This window comes from Heloderma suspectum, chromosome 5 (genome assembly GCF_057233095.1).
Source record: "Heloderma suspectum isolate Gila_16-S chromosome 5, 16-S_ref, whole genome shotgun sequence".
NCBI classification, from domain to species: domain Eukaryota; kingdom Metazoa; phylum Chordata; class Lepidosauria; order Squamata; family Helodermatidae; genus Heloderma; species Heloderma suspectum.
In genome coordinates, this window is record NC_139462.1 from 123612923 (window position 1) to 123628282 (window position 15360).

The 15360-nt window shown below is 43.9% G+C and overlaps 1 protein-coding gene across 3 annotated transcripts in view; it reads left to right on the forward strand.

Moving 5' to 3' along the window:
* The window catches only part of LOC146344360 (dihydropyrimidinase-related protein 1), a 172318-nt gene that overhangs the window by 113940 nt on the left and 43018 nt on the right, over positions 1-15360 (forward strand). For all 3 annotated transcript variants that reach the window (XM_084859923.1, XM_084859924.1, XM_084859925.1), the window contains 4 exons: positions 4841-4909; positions 5375-5495; positions 8026-8182; positions 9071-9212. In XM_084859923.1, coding sequence (XP_084716049.1) covers positions 4841-4909; positions 5375-5495; positions 8026-8182; positions 9071-9212 — 489 coding nt within the window. The remainder of the gene's footprint in view (positions 1-4840; positions 4910-5374; positions 5496-8025; positions 8183-9070; positions 9213-15360) is intronic.

Consider the following 15360-nt stretch of genomic DNA (forward strand, 5'->3'; position numbering starts at 1 on the left):
TGCCGATGCAAAAATGGTGACCTAGAACTCTTTGCGTGTGTGGGTATGCCCGTCCCTTAATTTTAATGGGCCCTGAGCTTTCAGCCAGAAGAGCAGTATAATTGCTGGATCTGCTCCATCATGCCTTACCATGCAAAAAGTGTTTTCCATTCATTGTGTTAAATTGCAGAAAAAGTTTGTTGTATATATTTTATGATTTCCTAGATATCATAAAGTATATGTGATATTTGCAGATTAGTGTTAGTTGCAACTCCAAATGATACTAAGTGTGGTTCCCAATGGATGACAAGGAAAGAAAGACAAAAGCAAGTAGAAAAGAAGAAAATAGAGAAAGTAGAAGACAGATAGAGAAGGGAGAAGAAAAGAAGAAAAGGCAAGAAAGAGGCAAAGAAAAAAAACATTTGTAGAAAAGAAGCGTGGCCATAGTTGCCCCCAGGGTAAATTAAAAGCAGCTGATTGTGCCTGGAGCTTATTACCTGGGGTAAAGTAGCCACAATAATGTAATAGTTCTTTAAGATAAAGAAAATCTAACTAGAAGGAGAAGAAGAACCTATCCCAAATGTGTGTCATTGGGACTAGTGTAAGGCAGAAAGGTTTAAGTAAGTGAGTTTAACTTGAAAAAGATAAATAAAGAGACAAGGCTGGTGCATGGATCAGAAAGTTTTATATAAAAAGTTTGAAACATGATCTGCAATACAGGCAGATCAGCAAAGAAAAAGAAAGCAAAAGAAAGAGAAAAAATTTGTCTTCCCATACTAATGAATAAAAGTGTTATCAAGCACTTTGGGAAGCGAAGTTGTTTACAGGAAGCTGTGCCTGAGAACCAAACACTTCTAGCCTATGCTGAAAATGCTTGCTAGTGTTGTGCTGCCTCATGGGTAACATGTATGGTATAAATAACCCATTTAGCCCAATAGCTCGTGGTTCAGAGAAGCTGTCTGATCCAGCCATTAAGTACGCCTGTGTGCTGTAAGTTACCCAATAAAGTCTCCTTGTAAATAAACCCCTCCCTCGCTGGAATCCCAAAACACAAGTGGGGCTGGAGCGCCTCACCCAGTATCAAAGCCTGCTGTTAAAAGCCATGAAAGCGGGTATGAAGAAGTCAGTTAATATGACCAAAGTGTCTAAAGTGCTGCAAGGTGCCACCGAGGCCCCAGAGCGCACTTGGAGCGTCTTTCAGATGCCTATCGCCAGTACACCTCCCTCAGCCCAGAGGCCCAAGAAGACGTGGACGAAAGAAGAAAAGAAGAAGACCCGGCAGAGGCAGAAGATTCTTAACAAAGAACCAGTGCGCCCAGTGTGGACAAGATGGACATTAGTGGCATGAATGCCCAAATAAAATAAATACACAAAGGAGAAAACCAAAGGGGCCAAAATGGGCGAAGAGGGAAACAGCTTGAGAGGGGCCGTGACATTGACTGTAAGGGGCCGTGACATTGACTTCATAATTGACACTGGAGCAGCATCAAAGGCAAGCAAACGTTAGCCTTAAACAAGAAGTCCAAACACTGAGCAAAGTTCTTCAAGCCCAGCGTCGCTTTGTCTTAAAAAAATAAGCCATTCCCATCACAGAAGCTCATCCTTTCCAACCAAGAGATAAAGTATGAGTTAAAGAGGGAAAAATAACACTTTGACTCCCAGATAGAGAGGACTGAGAACTGTCATACTTTCCACCCCCACAGCTATGAAAGCAGCTGGAGTTAAACCCTGGATACATTGGACACAAGTCAAAAGAGCGAGAGGGAGAGAGTAGACTATAAACAGAAATCCTGAAAATCCTTTAAAAATCATTCTGAAAAAGCAGTAAGAAGACTCAGGCTAGACCTTACTGTGGACACACCGGGAAACTGTCCCCCTGCATACGGTCAGACCTGCAACTAGAGAATTGAAGAAGGGGACTAGACCCTACTGCAGCTTGCCAGGTGAATAGCTGCCCAGCATACGGTCAGATCCCAAAGAAGATCAAACATGCGTGTTGTAGTGTTAGTAGTGTTGCATTGTGTCTCCTTAATAAAGTGCAAAAAGGGGGGTCTGCGCCTAGAAGGAGAAGTTTGTCCCAGTGATTTGCTGATAATTACTGGCTTCACCTGGCTAACATCACGAGAGTAAAACATTTTTGTTTGCCAAGAGGTATACCTGCAAACAGGCTTATTAGGTCTTGCCTAATACCTGTCTGTAGACATCCTGGGAAAATTCAAAAAGATACCATGTTAAGAGTTTATGGTGTAAGTTTAACTTATTCCCAAAATGCTAATTGGGGCGTAGTTGCAAAGATCCTACCCCCTACAGAGTTCACTCTACGCACCCCCATTGTTGCTACATGTGCACGAATGCTTAATTGTCAAAAAATTTTCCAGAAAATATAAAGCTATCCCTGGCCCCCTTCCACTGTAATAAAATTCAAAACATATCTTTTAATGATGCCCACATACTTTTGCCTCATGGATGGTTTTAGACATGTAGTTCCCGCACTTGGTCATTCATTCCTGCCAACTTGTCTAATAACCACCCATGTTGCCTCAGCCGCCAATTGAACTGGTGCCAATTCTTCCCCTGTAGCCCGAGAAAATCCGTCAATGGCAGCCTCGAGCACTCCAACTAACTAAAAATTGTAATAGTCATGTGCAGTTATATTCTGACTCAGAAAAATTGGCCTTAGCAATGTCACTAGTTGGGGTTCCAGGTTTAGCCTTGGCTAATAGTCTGGAAATCAACCGGTTAGCTTGCAGCTTAGCCAAAAGCATAAATGCCTCCTCACGAGCATTGTCATTGTTAAATAAAAAGCTGCGTGATCTAAAAGGTGCAGTTCTAGAAAACAGAGCTGGTATAGATTACCTCTTCCTTCTTCATCATTTAAGTTGTGAGACACACCAAAAGCTCTGTTGTTTTAACTTAACTGATAATGGCAATGCTGTAGATAAACAAATCAACAAGCTGCACAATATAGTAGCTTACAAAACAATAAGACAAAACAATTAGCTAAATTAGTTAACCCCTTGGCTTCCAGATCTTAGCTGGCTTGAAAGCATTGTTCATCCTAATTCTACCAGTGTTGTTCATAGAGATACTGTTATGTCTCTGCGTTCCTTGTCTTATGCGCTGTTTAACCAATCTGTTTTATGTCTCAGCTAGTAAAACTGCTGCCCTCTATGCTCTAATAGCCCAACAAAAGGCTAAGTAATATGTATGTCACAAAAAGCTTTGTATAGTTATCAGAAATGCTATAATTGTAATGAAATTATGCATTTAAGGGGGGAATGTAGCAGCCATATCGGGGGTCAGACTAAGTAGCCTCATGCAGTCTCATGCTTCATGTTCTTGCTGAGCTCTTTCTCCCTTGAATATATTGTTGTAAGCTGACGAGACACAGGAATTCCTTATCTTGTCAAAGGTCATACAATCGTATATCTTGTTCTCTGCTGTTCTCTTCTGTTCTCTCCTTATCATGGCTACCCTATAACCCAGTTCTTGTATTATAAACAATAGTGCTAAGAGAAGAAATGTTGAGGATTGCAACCCCATGCGGGAGGGGGAGGAGGAGCCGTTTCATATGTGTCACAATGTCTATAAAACCAATGTGCTAATGTAAATCGGGGCTTCTGGCTCTTTGGAAATGATTCCAGCCTTAAGCCCGCGCGTTAAATAAAGAATCTCTTTTTCCTTCACTCCGTGGTCTCTCTGACTCTGGGTTCTGCAACAACACTTACATATACACACACACCACATACCCTATGGAAAAACAGGAAAGGAGATCAAGACAAAATACAGAACGTACATTACCAACACAGCTTTCAACTAGCAGAGGTTATGCCTTGCCAGGAACAATCCCACCCAGTATCTTTTACTTTTATAGTTTTACAGTTGAACATGGTATGTGATGTGCTTACTGTACTTTGATTGGATACTGTACTCTTTTAATCCCTCCTCTTCATATTTGATGAATCTGTACAGTTCTATAGCAATTTCCCAACCTGTTCTCTGTGGCTTTGACCTATCTGGGGCATGAACCTTATTGAGAAAGAAATTTTCTCATAATGTTCTCTTTTCCCAGGACAAGCTGCCTGTCAGTAATAGGTCAAAAGCAAACTTTGGAACAGACAGCCATTTTAGCTATGCCTCTTCACTATGCCTGATCTGACCGTTTCCTTAACATTGCCTACACTCCTACCAGCCTGTGATTCCAGGGCATGGGGAAGAAGTGGGAAAAGTTGAATGCAGTAATTTAATATAAAAAGGTAAACTGTTATCGGGTGCAAGAATAGTGGATTGCAAAACTGAATCTCTTTAAAGTGCATATACAGGTGAGTATGGTCAATGATAGTTACAACAGGTGGAAAACTCAACAGAGTGATTGGACATGATTCCCTATGAACAGACAAGCCAGGTTTTCCATTTGCATTTGGAGCAAGTCTTCTAAACGTCATTTCATGGATGTTGTAGAAGCGGTGACTGCTTTTATTGCTGCTTTCATCACCAGGGTATAATTGTCTCTGAAAGATCTCCATGGCAAACAATTGGCTTTGTGCCACCTGCCCTTTTGACTTGGACCTGTCCAACCAAGGAGATTTGCACTGGTGAAGTAGCTGGAAGGTGAGGTCTGGAAACATGTGTCTTTAAGAAAAGTTGGCCAACGCTTTCATAATTCTGCTAGGCAACTAACACATGGCAACCTGTACTAATTACCATTATGTGCATTTAGTGGTGGCTGTGGTGGTGAAAGACCAGAACAGACCTCTGTATTTGGCAAACACAATTGAATTAAGTATATAAAAGTGACTGGATATATCAGCTGATTACTCTTAACCTATAGGGAATTGTCATGTCTCCGTTATCTTTTTAGGAACAAAAACGTATACTGGAGATGGGAATCACTGGACCAGAGGGGCATGCCTTGAGCAGACCTGAGGAGGTAAGGGCTGCATTCAGTTCAAGTGGTCTAGCAGCTATGATCTGTTTTTGTTTGTTTACCATTGCGTAAGATACAAGGCGAAGTTTACAACCCTATTGAATAATGTCATAGAAAGATTTGGAAGGGAGTTAATTTTAGTCTCTGGAATACAGGACCGACTGGATATTGTTTGGGAGGTATTTAATGGAAAAATACAGTGGACAAGGCAGATTCTCATTAAATATACTTATATTCAGTTATTTTGCTTATTTGCACTAATGTAAACTAAACATTTTTGTTGTTACTTGAAGACCCATCATTGTAAAATATAAGGAAGTGGAGAGGTGTGCATTTTAAAAAAATTAAGTACAAGATGATTTAAGTACAAAGGGTACATAACCTTTTTGGCCCCATGTGGTGTGTGTGTGTGTGTGGGGGGCACATGTGTGCAAGTTTACATCAGCCAAATTTGTTTTCTCTTTTCAGCTTGAAGCAGAAGCTGTTTTCCGAGCAATCACCATAGCTAGTCGGATCAACTGTCCAGTGTATATCACCAAGGTCATGAGTAAGAGTGCAGCGGATATCATTTCGCTGGCTAGAAAAAAAGGTACAGAATGCACCTTTCAATGTGTGTCTCGTTAGACTCCTGGCTACAGAAGATTGACTGCCAAACTAGATTCTGGGCTGTTCTGGCAAAAGAATGGCAGGATAAGGTTTTGCTGACTTTCTTCAGTAGCCATTCCTAAAATCAGGGGTGGGGAACTTCATTCAGCCTGAGGCTCAAATAAATTCAATTTTAGAGAAGCTCTTGGGGCAGCATTGCTGTGGTGGCAGGACTGAAGGTGAAGTTAGTGGGGCAAAAAAACAGTAACAGCATATTGAAACTGGGGAGAGCAATCCTATGCCCCTAGACAGTGTCTGGGAGGCCATAGGGTAGTTTGGATTCCTGGATCCAAGATCGGAGATAGCACGGTAACCTTGGACCCAGGAGTCCAAGCTCCCTGCCCCCGCCCCCTCCCAGCCAGCACAGACAGCTTCCTCTCCAGACTCACAAAACTGACCTTGGAGAGGACAGAAAGGGGGGTGTTGTGGGCTGGGACGGGAGGGGACTGGGAAAGTTGGGATATGAGCCACCTCCAGCCGTCTCCAGCCTCCTTCCTTCCTCCTCAGCAGAGCCCTAGCTAGATGGGCAAAAATGCCTGTCTAGCAAAAATGAAGAGCAGAAGAAGTGTGGAAATGATGATTGCCTCTATGCTCCTCCTGCATAGGATCCCTGCCAGGCTGCTTGGAGGCTGATGGGCATCTGAAGAAGATTATACCCTAAAGCTCTTCCTGCCAGTCATTAAGCCTTTGGAGAGGAATTCAACCTTTTAGAATGGGGAAAAAACTGCACAAAAGCTAGGAAACCACTAAAAAACCATGCTTGGGGAAAAGGGGGTGGGAATAGTGGAAGGGGACGGTATTGGGACCCCAGGAGGGCCAGATTGAGACCGTGGGCCTGATGCTCCCTACTCCTGTTTTAAATGGGCACACAGCAGATAGATTATTCTTATCACAACACAGACATAATGAACTTTGTCCTCCTTCATCCACCCAATGTGATGAAGTGGCCAGGTAGCCAGCCAGATGGGCAGCTAATAAATCAAATAAATAAACGTACACTCAATAATAAAATGTCCTGTCAAGGTGCTAGAAAGAACAGATTCTTCTACTATGAAATCCAAGGGCTCCTTCACGTCAGGCTTTTATCCTGCAGTTGAGATTGCTCCTTCACAGACATTTGCGGGCTCTTTACATGACACCCGTGACCCTGCCATTACCCTCCAGGGTGTCTCCTGCACTAAATGCCCTTTGTTCTGTTTTTAAATAGATCGCAGATAATGAGAAAGCCCTGTTTTAAATGCAGGATTTTAGGCTGATGTAGAGATGCCCCAAGTTGCAGCACCAAAGCCTGGTTCACACAAGCATATACCTTACTTGTTTTCCCTTAACTTGATGTCTCGTTGCAGTGAACTGACTCCACTAAATGAAAAGCATTCAATTTGGGGGGAGACCAAACAAAAATCCTGTTTGTTGCATTTGATTAATGATGGCTCATTCATACATGCAGATGACCACTTGATGCTGCAGTCATCAAGTGACAAATATTTATGAGAGGGCAAGTGGTGGGCAGGGAAATCCCTGCTGTTATAATCAATCAATCAATCAATCAATCAGAGATAACAACAGGGATTTCTCTCCCCACTAGCTTCACCCACCCCACATCACCCCCAATGGGGGAAGGCACAGGGCAGGTGAAGCCACCCCAACTGAAGTGCAGGGAGGAGGAGCACTGCTCCACCTTCTGTCTTGGTTGGGCTGGCTTTCCCCGGCTGGTGAAAGCCAGCACTGCCCTGAAGCTGGCCCTCTGGATGAGGGGCAGGGTGGAGGAGTGCTCCACCCTCAGCTGAGTTAGCTCCACTGTGTGTGGTCCTCAGGCAAAGCACTGGCAGGAGGAACTCCAGCTGGTAATTTGACTAGGGAACACATGACATCAGGGGGCGTGGCCGTGTGCCCTGACATCATTTGGCCTGTGGAGGGCCAGGTGGGTAGTCATCTGCCCCACCCCCACCCCAAGCATGTTCCCCACCCTGCCCAAGTGTTTCTGTCACAGGGACAATGAACGTGCCCAGACTTCACCTGATATGAACTCCTTTGATAATCCTTCTGATCAGAGTTAGTCAAGCACCTTGGTGAGAAAACCATTTCTCCTGTGTAAACATGTCTCCCTAGAGTGAAAATGGTGAAGAGACTCATGACACCTTAAAGGCTAACAAATGTATTGTAGCATAAGCATGCACAAAGTGTGATCCCCCATTGCATCTGAAGATGTGGACTGTAGTCCACTGTTATTTAATCTCTTAGCCTCTAAGATGCCACAAAGGTGTTGTTTTTGCTATGACAGACTAATGTGACTACCCTTCTGTAAGGTAATACTTAAAAGCAGTAAAATCAGTCAAATTAAACTGGTATCTTCTCTTCAACATTACTTAACTAATTTTAGCGATGTGGCTTGTCTGTGGGTGGCAGCTGAGTTGCCTTGCTTGGGAAAGAAGGGTGGTATAACCAGTTGTATGTGTGTGTGTGTTTTTCCCAAGGTGCTCTTGTTTTGGGGGAACCAATCACTGCCAGTCTCGGGACAGATGGGACACATTATTGGAGCAAAAACTGGGCCAAGGCTGCAGCATTTGTGACTTCACCACCTCTGAGTCTGGATCCTACAACACCTGATCATTTGACCTCACTTTTGGCATGGTATTAAATTGCAAATGCTTGTAAACCACTGTCCCAACCAAGGGAATCTTTCAGCATCTTGGGTGTGAGCTAAAGTGCATTAAATAAATAAATGATAATAAATAAGAGTCACAAATCACAATTGATGTGATTTGATGATAGCCTAATCTTTCTTGTTCTCAAAGGAAAAGTAAATTCTGTGTTCATCTTAGGGTCAGACCAAACATTATGCTGGAGACATATGAACAATATCCTGTCTTTAAAACAGAAAAGCAAAGCAGCATTAAAAGCTGTGATCAAGGGTGGAAGAACGGGAGGGGAGAGGCCCTACCTACTCTTTTTCTACTCAGAATCTCCTCCAGGCTGCTTCCCCACCTATTAAATACACGGAATTCCTGTAACTTCCCCTTTTTGATGAGAAAAGCAGTTTGGAGAGGGTGATTTTGAATGACATCAAGGGAAAGGATTAAACAGACCTGTCCCCTCTGTTCCTCCACTCAAACTGGTAGTCCGCTCATGGCTACTTTTCAGTAAAAAAATATTTTCAGGCTCACATGCTTCTCACATAATACTTCAGTTGGCCTTTAGGGGGATGGGGTTATAAAATCAAGTTTTAAAATAACAATATGTAAAACCTCTTATTACCTAGCTGCATTTTGGTTTGGCTTATTTATGCTTTCACACAGACCTGAAATAAAGTCACTAAGAAAGATTTCTAAGAAACTATAACTTGAAGAGCAGCTATCATTGATGTGAATGTGGAAACAGAGACTTACTGTTAACAGAACTAAAAACCAGTAGCTATGAGTAGAATATGCATTACATGTGCAGTATCAAGGAATGAAAACTGTAAGCAGTCCACCATCCTCCATCCACCATTTTAAATATTTCATATGTAAATTCCTTCAGTGGTGACCTGCAGGTGACTGGAAGCGCCCATTGTACCTACAGCACAGCACAGAAAGCTGTTGGAAAAGACAACTTCACTCTGATTCCAGAAGGAGTGAACGGCATTGAAGAGAGAATGACCGTTGTCTGGGATAAGTGTGTAGTAAGTAAAGGCAATTGCAATTTAATCTTTGTTTAGCAACAGTAGCTGTGCTATAGTGTTTATATACTCCAAATGTTAGCTACATGAAATCCAACAGCAGCTAGGTTAGTAGACCAGCGTTTAGGGCCTCTTATTCTCATTTTCTCACTGAGGGCTCACTTCTGTTAAATACACTGTGTGTAGGTGAGCCTAACTTTTTTTAACTGCAGTGTAAGCATGTGGGGCTGTGGTCTGGATTGGCACCACCTCATATGGGTAGGAGGTTAAACCTTCTCATCCAGCTGCTTCCCCACTCTAAATTTCTGTCCTCGCCCCCATGAAGGGATTAAAGAGGGAAGCTCCATTGGTGTAGTTTAGCTCTGAGTTACAGCCCCCAAAGCACAATCTATGCATGTCTAGTTAGAAGTAAGTCCCATTATGTTCCATGGGATTTACTCCCATATATATTTATATAGGAATGTAGCGTCAGTTTTATACATGCACCACACATTGGTCGCAGTTGTGTGGTTTTCAAACATATCCTGAAAACATTTTTATTCCATCAAGCCTTTTACTGATTTTATTGTTGGTTCACAATATGTTATTCTGATTTTGTTTTATGGATTGTTTCGATTTTTTGTATTATAATTGTTTAATCCGAATGTCTTATTTTGTAAGTCACATGGGTTGGCTCTGAAAGGTGGGATAAAAATAACTTTATATTTTCTCATATAATCTTGTACTTGGTACAAATCTGCAAGTGTAAAATGTCCATGTACTGTGTTAATTATGATAGGCACACCCAATGTAACATTTTCCTTTCGAATATGCAGAATCAGTGTGTGAGAAAGACTTGAGACTCTATTTCCCTTGTATTCTTTCGTTTTTGTGGGAAAAGCCGTGCTTGAAACTTGGTAAGTTAGGCTGACAGAAAGTGGTTTGCTAAGGCTACCAGATGAGTGCCAAGAATGAGCAGAGATTTGAATCTACATTTCGGTGAATCAAGTCAAAAGTGACCCCAGTGAATGGTCTGGGCACATCTGATTCTGTAGCACCATTGAAGGTAAACGGGTCCAAACCTGACCCCCGGGTGGGAGACTCCTGGGAGCTTCACCCCAGGGAAGCCACTCCAAGCTTATCAAAGGAAGAGTATGCTGTGATAAATAAATGATCTGTTTACTATGCCACAATGACTGTATAGGCAAAATACCTTCTGAGAAGTGGCCTTAAATTACACATAGAAGGTTTCATTATTCAGTCTACGATATGTGCTGAATAGGACCCCGAAGGTGCATGTTTTGTGGTTTTATTTCTGATGTTTATTATTTGAAAGTATTCATTTATGTCTTGAGCCTTTAATTCCTAATTGAGGCATTATTTGGTTGGATCCTGAGAACCATGAGCAGAAGGAAACTTGCCATCCCCTGCTTTCCCCTTCAGCCTCCAGTCTGTCCTGTTTCTAGGCCCTCCTGCTGAGCAGTAGTGTTGTTGTTCAGTCGTTAAGTCATGTCTGACTCTTCGTGACCCCATGGACCATAGCATGCCAGGCCTTCCTGTCCTCCGCTCTCTCCTGGAGTGTGCTCAAGTTCATATTCATTGCATCGGTGATGCTATCTAGCCATCTCATCCACTGCCGACCCCTTCCCCTTTTGCCTTCAATCCTACCCAGCATTAGGGTCTTTTCCAGTGACTTTTCTCTTCGCATTAGGTGGCCAAAATATTTGAGCTTCAGCTTCAGTATCTGTCCTTCCAATGAGCACTCAGGGTTGATTTCCTTTCGGATTGACTGATTTGACCTCCTTGCAGTCCAGGGGACTCGTAAGAGTCTTCTCCAGCACTACAGTTCGAAAGCAACAATTCTTCGGTGCTCAGCCTTCCTTATAGTCCAGCTCTCACAGCCATATGTTACTACTGGGAAAACCATAGCTTTGATTATGCGGACCTTTGTCGGCAAGGTGATGTCTCTGCTTCTTACTATGCTGTCTAGGTTTGCCATAGCTTTCCTCCCAAGGAGCAAGCGTCCTTTAATTTCATGGTTACAGTCATCGTCTGCGGTGATCTTGGAGCCCAAGAAAATAAAGTATTAATACAGTCAGAGACTGGACTTGCAATCCACCCTCTTTTACTGAGCTAACAGCAGCTCTTCAAACTATTAAAGTCAATAAAGGCTGGAGGCTGCCGTCAGGGTCTAATTAGCTAAGTTGAGTCCTCTGATAGAGAAAAATCCAGTAGGGAAGACGGTTTCCCCTAAACTAACTATAGGCTACTACACAGTACTCCAATGGCTTTCTGAGCCCCTCCTTCAGGGTGGGTCCTCCCCCCCATGCCTCCAGTGGGCAGCCAGCCTGGCAGAGCGCCTTCCTCCTCTCATAAGGTCCGCCTGTTCAGATGGATGGTGGACTCTTGCATTTGCCAATTCGTGACCTTCCTCCCCCTCTGAAAGAAGCTGATTTCCCACAGCAGGAGGGGAAGGTGGTATCTGTACCTGACCCTCCTGACTGATATGCCCCTGGGAAGGTTCTCTGCTGGCTTCTGGAGTGTCTTGGGGAATTTCCTCCCCCGCCTTCTGTCCTAGCTGCTCTTCTCCTAGTCCCTCTTCTGAATCAGAATCTTCAGACTCAAGAGGGAGCCTGCGCCCTATCCTGACACTGTCCTCCCCAAAAAGCCTCTCCAAAGGGTGGGGCAATGACCCTCCTGAACTTTATGGGATGGGGCTGTGAAGGGCTGCTGTGGGAACGGAAAATTGCCCCAAATGGGGTGAAAGTTGCCTCCACTTATTTAGGATGATTTCCCCCATGTCTCATCCCACCATTCAGGAGGGTCCTGATCTGCTTTTTGTGGGGCACAGGGGCTGAAGAGGGGAAGGAGGACATTGGAATGTCCCCTTCCATGAGCTGCTTTCCACTTGCAGATCTTAGGGTTCAACCCATTATTTTCAAGCAGCTTCAAATAATGGTTGTGGTGTTGGTTGTGGTGGTGATAATTATAGCATTTTTCTAGGCTTTATACAAATATTTAAAATGATCTGCCCTCAGGCCTACACTCCAAAAGACACAACCCAAAAGTAGTATGGGAAACAGAAGAAGAAAACAAGCACATTCAGATATGCCGGGATGTGAGACTGAAACTGCGTTGGTCACCTTGTGGTGACCTCTTCTGGGAACTGGATTGGGGATGGGGATGCATGCAACCCTATTTGCTCTCTTGAACCACTCAGTGGGTTTTGATATCATTGATCACGGTATTCTTTTGGATTACTTGGTGGGGCTGAACCTTGAGGCACCGTATTGCAGGTTGTGTCCAGAAAGTAGAATTGGGTGACTACTGTTTGGCACCATCTGTGGTGTCCTGTTCTGTCATGTTCCTTATGTTATTCAACATCTACATGAAGCCACTGGCAGAGGTCATCTGGAGCTTTGAAATGAGATGCAGGAAGCAGTTGACATTCTTGAACATTGCCTGAGTTCAATAATGGGCTGAATCAGGGTAAACAAGCTGAGATTAAATCCAGACAAGACAGGGGTACTGTTGGTCAATAGAAAGCCAGACTCAGGGATTGGGATTCAACCTGTTCTGGATGAGGTCACACTCCTCCCTGAAAGATCAGGTTTGTAGCTTGGGAGTGGCAGAGGTGGTGGTGAGGACCATGTTTACACAAGTCCATTTAGTGCATGAGTTGCAACTGTCCCTGAGTCAGTGTGATCTGGGTTACTTCACAGTTAGACTATTGGAATGTGCTCCACAATTGTTGCAAGATGCAGCAGCTAAGCTGCTAACTGGTGCCTGGTATTCTGATCACATCACCCCAGTGCTGAAAGATCTGCACTGGTTACCAGTTGTTTTCCAGGCTCAATTTAAGGTGGTGGTTTTAACCTTGAAATCTCTAAACAGTCTAGGTTGTGGCTATCTGAACGACTGCTTGTCTTGGCATGAACTTAATTAGTTATTAAGATCAGCAGGAGAGGCCATTTTGGAGACACTGCTGCTTGCAGAGGCCCTCTTGTCAGGCATCCTGGAAAGGACTTTCTCCTCTATCACTCTCCAACTCTGCAATGCACTCCCTTTGGAGTTGCAGCTGGCCCCTACTCTCTCTGCATTCAGAGAGTTAAGACTTATCTTTCAAACTTGGCTTTTTAAATTGTTTGCATGGTCCTTAATTTTGCCTTTATTGTTTTATTATGTTTTGTCCTTATTACTATTTTATTTTATTTTGTGCACAACCTTGGTCGTTTGAAAGCCTGCCAACTTTCATAAAAACCCGGTTAAACCTGCAATGTGATGAATGCTGACACCTCCCTTAAGTATAGGTTTTGTAAAAATTAAAAGGAAAGCGCCTATGACTGTTTTGTTTTTTGACAGAAGTAGGTTACCTTTGCAGCCATACTTGCCCCTTCAGTGGGAATAGAACAGGGGTGGGCAACAGGAGGTCCTCCTGTCCCCGGTGCAGCTCCTGCCACCCTCCCAAATTTAGAGCAACCTGGGGGTTTTTCAAAGCTAAATTTATTATTTAGCTTTCTACCTGTCAAACAAGACAAATGGCACTCAAGGCAGCTTACAATCATAAATAAAAACTTCATTAGAACAATAATAAAACAATGTATTAAAACACAATTAAAACTATCATAACAGAATTATATGTATTTTACTGCTGTGAGCTGCCTTGGGAGGGCTTCTGCTCTGAAAGGCGGCCAAGAAACTTCTAAAATAAAATAAATAAGAACATCATCCAACCCAAGGGACCCACTTCCATGCCAAAGGCCTGCTTGAATACAGAGATCTTCGCCTGCTGGCAGAAGGAGAGCAGAGAGGGAGCGAACCTAGCCTCCCTTGGCAAGAAGTTCCACAGCCTGGGAGTGGCCACCTAGAAGGCCCTCTCTCGCATTGCCACCAAACACACCACTGGTATTGAAAGAAGGGTCTCTCCCAAAGATCTTAAGACCCAGGCAGACTTATATGGGAGAAGGTGTTCTTTCAGGTAGCCTGGTCCCAAGCTGTATAGAGCTTTATAGGTCATAACCAGCACTTTGAATTCTGCCCTGAAACTGACCAGTAGCCAATGAAGCTGTTGTAACAAGGGAGTCATGTGCCTTTGACCCCACTCATTCATTCATTCATTCATTCATTTTACAATATTTATATACCACTCCACATCAAAGATCTCAGAGCAGTGAACAGCAAGCAAAAATAATAAAATCCCATAATTGAAACATTTTAAAAGAACAGATTCTGAACATAAGAAACTGCAGCTGGTCACTCAGGGAAAGCCTCTCGAAATAATGTCTTCAGGAGGCGCCGAAAGCAACACAATGTTGGCACCTGCCTGACCTCCAAAGGCAGGGAATTCCACAGGAAGGGGGCCACTACATTGAAGGCTCTCTTCCTCATGGACTCCAACCAGGCCATAGGTCCATGTGGAACCACCAAGAGCAAGCCCTCTGACCTTGGTGACTGGGCAGGTTGGTAAAGAAGAAGGTGCTCTCTCAGGTGTCCTGGTCCCAAGTTATTTAGGGATTTGTACACTAGTACTAGAACCTTAAACCTGGCCCGGTAGTAAATAGGCAGCCAGTGCAGTTCCCTCAGCAAAGGAGTTGCATGCTGAAAAGGGGCAGCTCCCGACAACAGCCAAGCTGTTGCCTTCTGCACTAGCTCCAGCTTCCAGACCAGCCTCAACGGTAGCCCCACATAGAGCGCGTTGCAGTAATCCAGTCTTAAGGTTACCAATGCCTGTAGCACTGTGGCCAAGCCAGGAGAGGCCATAGCTGGCAAACCAGCCGAAGCTGGTAAAAGGCACTCCGAGCTGCAGTGGCCACTTGGGCCTCCAGTGACAATGATGGATCTAGGAGTACCCCCAGACTATGGACCTGATTCAACCCCATCCAGAACACGCAATGCGCCTGTCTCCCAGACTCAGGAACCCCTCACCCGCAGGGCTTCCGTCTTGCCAGGTTTCAGCTTCAGTTGATTGGCCCTCATCCAGGCCATTACTGAGTTTACACACTGATCCAAGACTTGCACAGCCTCTCCTGATTCAGGTGTCACAGGGAGATAGAACTGCGTGTCTGTCTGTAAAAGTTCTGTAAACTTTTAGCACTCTGTAGCTGTTGCGTAGCACCCAAAGGGTCAAATGTAGCTTGGAAGTAAGCAAGTTCGGCCCTTTTTAGTGCTGCAT